This window comes from Eleutherodactylus coqui, chromosome 1, assembly GCF_035609145.1.
Source record: "Eleutherodactylus coqui strain aEleCoq1 chromosome 1, aEleCoq1.hap1, whole genome shotgun sequence".
Taxonomy (NCBI): domain Eukaryota; kingdom Metazoa; phylum Chordata; class Amphibia; order Anura; family Eleutherodactylidae; genus Eleutherodactylus; species Eleutherodactylus coqui.
Genome location: NC_089837.1, coordinates 128,951,043 through 128,958,236, shown reverse-complemented (window position 1 = coordinate 128,958,236; position 7,194 = coordinate 128,951,043). Strand labels below are relative to the sequence as shown.

At 42.4% G+C, this 7,194-nt stretch overlaps 1 protein-coding gene across 2 annotated transcripts in view; it reads right to left on the bottom strand.

Moving 5' to 3' along the window:
• Positions 1 to 2,901: 2,901 nt before the first annotated feature.
• MLF1 (myeloid leukemia factor 1) overlaps positions 2,902 to 7,194 on the bottom strand; it is a 45,548-nt gene continuing 41,255 nt past the window's right edge. For both annotated transcript variants that reach the window (XM_066600369.1, XM_066600376.1), the window contains one exon: positions 2,902 to 6,440. In XM_066600369.1, coding sequence (XP_066456466.1) covers positions 6,410 to 6,440 — 31 coding nt within the window. In that variant the 3' untranslated portion in view covers positions 2,902 to 6,409. The remainder of the gene's footprint in view (positions 6,441 to 7,194) is intronic.

Genomic DNA, 7,194 nt, shown 5'->3' with positions numbered 1-7,194 from the left:
AGACTTTATCCTAAGCAACTGGGATAAATCCCCCGCCTCCCTGGATCGGAGCGTCGTCCTTACCCACAAGATAAAGTCCTCCTTGGAGTGGTGGATGTCTATCTCTAACCTTGCCAGAGCCACGGTTTGGTACCCCGCATCCCCAGTATCCATCTTTACTGACGCAAGTGCAACTGGCTGGGGGGCCCACTTAGGCCGTCATTACGTCCAAGGGGGCTGGAACCGGGAGGAAGCTACTCAATCCTCCAACTACAAAGAACTTTGCGCTGTCTGGAAGGCCATTCAGGGCTTCGAGACAGAGATCAGGGGTAGACACATTAAGATCTTTTCGGATAACATAACAACTGTGTCCCTCATTCACCACCAGGGATCCACGCGGAACCCCCGACTCCAAGACCTGGCGGCGAAGGTTCTCGGGTGGATAGAGCAGCGGACACCTTCCGTCACAGCGTACCACGTAAGGGGCCCAGAGAACTCCATGGCGGACCATCTCAGCCGCAGGAAGATAGACCCCGGGGAGTGGACCCTACATCCACATGCATTCCAGCTAATTATAGAAAGATGGGGGACACCAAAGGTGGACTTGTTCGCCTCCCGGGAGAACACCAAGTGTCCCCGGTTTTTCTCCAGGGGAGCAGACGGGGGCTCCCTGGGAATAGACGCACTATCCCAGGCTTGGGATTGGGACCTTGCATACGCCTTCCCACCTATCCCCCTGATTCCTCTGGTCCTAAGGAAAATTCAGGGGTCCCCAGGCTCCGTTATCCTGGTGGCCCCAATCTGGCCCAAGAGACCCTGGTTCCCACTCCTGGCTGCTCTCTCGACACAGGATCCTCTACATCTGCCGCAGAGAGACGACCTCCTTCAGCAGGGTCCCCTAATATGCCCAAAGGTCCGACAGTTCAGACTGGCGGCCTGGAAGCTGAGCGAGTAAAATACCTGAGCCAGGGCCTATCAGGGAGGGTGACCACTACTTTATGTGAGAGCCTCAAAAAATCCACCAGAAATATATACTCTAGGGTGTGGGATACCTTCTCTAGGTGGTTGGGGCATAGTATACATGACCTCCAACAGCCCGACATTAACAAGATATTGGAGTTCCTACAGGATGGATTGGACATGGGGCTAAGACCTGGTACCCTTAAGGTCCAGGTGGCCGCCCTTGGGGCCTTCTTTGACTTCCATAGGCTAGTTAAGAAATTTCTGAAAGGGGCAGTTAGACTCCACTCCTTTATAAGGGAAACCATGCCCCCATGGGACCTGAACCTTGTTTTGCAGGCCCTCTGCGCATACCCCTTTGAGCCCCTGGAAGATCTATCAGTGAAGATCCTCTCCTATAAGGTTGCCTTTCTAGTTGCCATCACATCCGCCAGACAGATCGGGGAGATCCAATCCCTCTCTATTAGGACCCCATACATGACCAACTTCCCTGATAAAATAGACTTCAGGCCTGACCCCTTTTTCCAACCGAAAGTTCTCACAGACTTCCACAGAGAACAGCGAATAGTACTTCCCTCCTTCTGCCAGGAACCCCGTAACACCACGGAACAGAGGTTCCATAATCTAGATGTTAGACGGGCAGTCCTGAAGTATTTGGAGGTCACACATTCCTTCAGGAAGTCTAACAATCTCTTTATTCAATTTCAGGGTCCACGCAGAGGAGGGGCCGCTACTAAGGACTCCTTAGCGCGTTGGGTCAGGAGGGCCATAGAAAAGGCATACAGATCCCAGGGGATCCCACTCCCGGGCGACGTTAGAGCCCATTCCACTAGGGCGGTCACCTGTTCCTGGGCGGAGAGAGCCCAGGCAACAACCAACCAGATCTGCAGGGCCGCCACATGGTCGAGCACTCATACCTTCACTAAACCCTATCGCCTGGACCTGGGGGCCAGCCGTGATATGGCCTTTGGGCGGAAGGTGCTACAGGCAGTGGTCCCTCCCTAAAGCCCTTGGTTGTTGGCACTTCTCCAGGTGTATGCTGTCAGGATGACGAGGGGAAGACAGGAATTAGGTCCTACCTGTTAATTCCTTTTCTTGAAGTCATTCTGACAGCATAGGGGCTTTTCCCTCCCCTTGAGATATTTTTACGTGAAGTAACATATTGTACTATGATTTCTGTATTAAAAATGATTAGGTAAGCAAAGCCGGGTCACTGTAGTTATTTGGTACACACTGGTGAGCCGGTGGTGGGAGTTACCTTTTGTATTTTCCGCTTCCTGTCCCAACAGGTGTCCAGCGGACAACCTCCAGGTGTATGCTGTCAGGATGACTTCAAGAAAAGGAATTAACATGTAGGACCTAATTCCTGTCTTTCCATGCAAATTTATGTAAGTCCTAACAATTTCCCGAAGCAAGGATATGTGCATTATGTTTATCTAAATGATGTTGGCCATTCTGTAGGGCATGTGCAATATTGCCAGTCCTAGATTCTACATCAAAAATCCTCTTATTCAGTCCATGTACTTGTTTCGTGAAATCCCACGTAGTTTGTGTCAGTTCTCTGAACCTTTGCTTACTGCTGGCATATAGCATTGAATGATCCAGAGAAGAAGCCTTGGGTGCTGCTTGTGTAGTATGTAGGATTCTTTGGTGCACAACATCTTGGGTATAGTTCTTGATGACACCTAACTATTATCCTTATTGCAGTTGGTTATAACTGATGTAACAGCACTGAATACAGCTCTGGAACCACAATCCATGTGGAGCTCACACTACATGCGTCCTCTCCCGTGGGCCAAGTGCAGGCACCCCGTAATAATAGGTTATATATTTGAATCACTTTTTATAAAACTTTATTTAGCTCTACTAATGACTGAATAATGCATAATTGATAGACAATCTTTTTTAGAAAATCTGTTCAAATTATAATTGATATAAAAAAAATAATCAACACACGAGCAAAAGTGTTCATGGAGCTTTATTCTGCAATACAGTTATAAAGCCTGGAAATAGAAATGTTACATATTCTTAGTTCAAGGTAGTTTGACTTTCGACCAAAATGTAAATGCATTACGTACCCCCTTGTTAATAGAGCAGCGCCTTTACTTGCCGGCTGTCCTTGTAGCTTATAATGCAGCATGAACTTTCAGATAAACTTAAAAAAAGTTGGCTGAGCAACGAGAAATGATTAATCATCAAATCATGCCCTGATTTGACAGATCTGTTTACTTTGTCTGTGACTAAAGGCCCTTTTACACAGCATGATTATGCTATTAGAGTGGTTTGTATGAGGTTAGGTATAAATCGTTACATTATCGCTATTTGGATCTTTCATGTGGACCTAAAAATCATTGTTTGTCTGCTACAAATCCTGTGGTATAAATAGACGTAATAATGTACTGAATAGGAAGGAGTGGCAGATTGGCTGACTAGAGGCGTGGGTATGACTCAATGATTGAACAAAATTACCCAATTACTGTTCAGTGTAAATGCATGCCAAGTGAACCACATACAATTAATACGTACCGCTGGTTGCATGCTCACTCCAATTAATCTTGATGTGTAAGAGGCCCTAAGTCCTGCACTTTATCATCTGTTTTAAGGCTACATCAGTGAATTTCTATACATGAAACTAAAAATTAAAACAATTATAAATGGTCACCTTTCTATTGTTCAACTAGAGTTTCAAGAGTTTTTTCTTTAAAAAAAAAATAAAAAATTTGTAATTTACAGTATTCCAGATTTCAAGAACCCAACCTTCTATTTTCACATTGGGAGTCTCAGACTTGACATTCTCAAAAGCCCTTCTTACCTCCCCAAACATCCCCACAAGAGAGTAAAATGAAATTTCATGCACCTTCCGTTATTCCCTTGCCTGTACTAACTGGAAGCAGCACGCTAGAGCAAACTGGACACGGCGAGTGGTGTTTAGTAGAGCTGCACAATATTAACATATTCAAAGCACAATTATAACAGAAAGCAAACATAGTACTGTGGGTATTAGTTTAGCAAGAACAGTAAAAGCAAATTTAAGGCCCCTTTAAGACAGTAATTAATGCAAAACCAAAAAGTGACAGCTAAAAAATTGTGTACATTTGCCCTACCTTTCACTTTATGTTTTTATGAGCTGCCAATTCCTCACATGTTCTTCTTATAACCCATCATTTTCAGTTGAGCTTGCCTATATAGCACGAACTCGTACAAACACAGAGGATATACAGTTTTGCAAAAATGTTCTGAGAAGGCAGTAAATTTTATCAGTAATTGCCCTTAAGGAGATTTCAGTGGGTACAAAAGATCATTTAATGTGTATGATGGCCTTCCAACAGCAGTCGATGGGAAGATAAAGGTCAGGTAGTTTGATTTTAACTGCCTGATCCTTTTGCCCTTACGGAGGCACTACCAGCAATGTCTGACGTGGCCTTCTCCTCTCTACATTCAGAACACATACATGCTCATAAAGCGGATATATGTATGGGTGTGATGGGCAAGATAGGTGTGGGCTGAATGGGCATTCATGGGCCAACTACCTCAAGTTTATGGCCACTCTTAGTGTGTGCATTTGGGAAATGGATTTAGATTGAGAGCCTAATTGGGGAGAGCAATTAATGTGAGTTATTGTAATCTATGTACATCACTGATAGAAAACAGGATATTTTGCCACTACGTAACTCATAAAATACATAAATAGTAGTTCTACTCTTCTCCATAGAGGGTAATATTGTAGAATACAAGCATGTGCCACAATTAAGATAGTTTAGCACTTATGTCAAGCCATAAACAGATTATTTTCTATGGCCTTTTGAGAATAGTTATGGGGCTGCTCCTTGTGATTAAACCTTGTGCCCTGACCATTCAGTAGAATGCTTCTTCCATAGGCTACTGTAAGATACATATTATGTATAACCTGCAGTTGTACAGAGACACCAAAGCTTCCACATCACCCACTATTAGCACCCTTGCAATGCCTTCATCTTTGGAGTCCACACAATCCAAGGTCACATCCCATGCTTTACCGACTATGGCCACCTTTGCAGGCATATTTATTTACTAAAATGTATATATTTGTGCCTGAAAAGCATTTTTGCAATGACATTTTATGAAAAATTTGCAGTATTTGACTTCTGTAGCGTTTATGTATCACAAGCCCACTGATGGATTTCCTAGTGAAAAGCATTCTGCAGTTTGCTGTATAATGTGGCATCTAGAAGCTGCAGCAGCCAAACTGCAATTACAAAACCCCATTACAAAAAACACTTAAGCCAGAAATACAAGCATTTAAGTAAAGAAAAGAAATAATTTTAAAAAGTCCCCAAAGACTGTCCCTAGGCTTTAACCACCTTATGTGCACCTTGCTTCTTAATCGTTTAAGAATAAGATCTCTGAATATCTCCATACTAGTAACTCTTGGACTGAATGGGCCAGAATGTACATGTACAGAAGTATAGTTTAGGGATGCTGAGATATTGTAGTTATAAACCAAAAGTCTAATATATTAAAAATGGCTCGTCTCTGATAGAAGTCTGAGCTCATGAACCCTGGCTGGTGAAAATGGTGTCTTGTCATGTTCCGTTACTTAGACTGTTAGTATATATTTTGTACAGTAACAGGGATGTAGTGAATTGCACACTTCACCTATGATATAATACCTTCAGATCAAGTATTTGAGGTCAAACACAAAGTTGTGATCACTTGTTATACAACCAATAGTGATGTTATTATCATGAGATATTGTCCTCCACCACAATGTCATATCTGAGTATACATGCATACATGGTCTATGAGGTTTCTTTACATTATGCTTTATGACAGTAGCGGCAAAAGGTAACCGGATGTAAAAACAACACAGGTCAGATAATGCATGGCTCTTATCATTTTGATCTCGACGAACAGAGATGTTCATAAAGATTGGCCATTTTATGACCAAAGTGAAAAATCACTATATGTTAAAGGGATGGCTTTAGTGTACAAGCTTTTATTGCATTAGGTTAATATATTAAAACAGACATCATTCTCCGTATACTGTGTTAATTGAAAAACTAGGCAAACTAGACAAGCTTAGACGTTTCTGACGTACAGTAACAATTACAGAATATGATAAAGCTACCATCATAATAAAATAGAAAATCTGATTTAGGACAATAACAAAATATAGCTTCAGCTTTCTACACCTTTTACTGAACCCGGTAAAGTGCAATCTCAGTAAAAAAGTATTACGTTGCCAAACAGACTAGGGAAGTGCTGAAACTTTCCAAAGGGAGCATATTTCATTTGCACAACACTAAGCAGACGCAGAAGAGCAGGCTCCATCTGTACTGAAGGACCTTTCAAATAAGATGCAGAACTAATCAAATGTGCAGGTCTTATTTATTTAGGAGAGCGTGTTACATCTTGCATGTCCCTTTAAGAATTTCCTAGTTGACCTTGAAATGTTCTTGTAATTAGTGGAGTCACATGCTTGGCAAATCTTCTAGATGACCATTTTTGAGATGCATCTCTCTCTGAGAGAAAACATAAATATGAAATTAGTGTCATAACCCACAGTGCTTCATCCATGGCCAACACTGTTAGATATAGAGAAATACACAAAATCCATAGACGAATATTGAGAATTATAAACAAGCTTGCTAATATTTTCATTGTACACTGGTTTACAGGGGGTGCTGTAATTTTGATAAAATGCAGCTGGATAGAATATCAATTGAAAAATATGGTGCATGGAGATTGCCATGTGACTTTCTCTCATAAAAGGACATGTTGTAAGAGTAGAGGTCACATGACAGGAAGTACATTATATGAGAGAAAAACAAGATATTGTTGGTCAGTGACACAACTTCTGTCCTCTTGCCTCTGTACACCACCACAATGGATCTGACACAAAAGTTATCATGACTGAAGTGAAGACTTTCAGCTTTAATTTAACCCTCCATCAGTTTTGGATGACCCTAGTTCACCATGCAAGAAAGACAGTTTTGGCCGAAGTGAAGTCCTTCTACTGAAAAAGGCTATGTCTCCTGTCCCATCAGCATGCTTCTGGTGACACCAAAAGTATGTCGATATCACTCACACAACCTATCACTCACACAACCGGAGTTACAGCTATTTGAAGTGGGGTCGAATTACCAGCTATCAATTTACAATAGGGGTGCAGAGTGGAAAGGGAGGGAGAAGAGAGGCCAGCGGCAACAGAGAAGCTCTGTGATCGCTTTGTCTCTTCCTGTTCCAGGGGAGTGGAGATATGAGTTTTTGTTATCA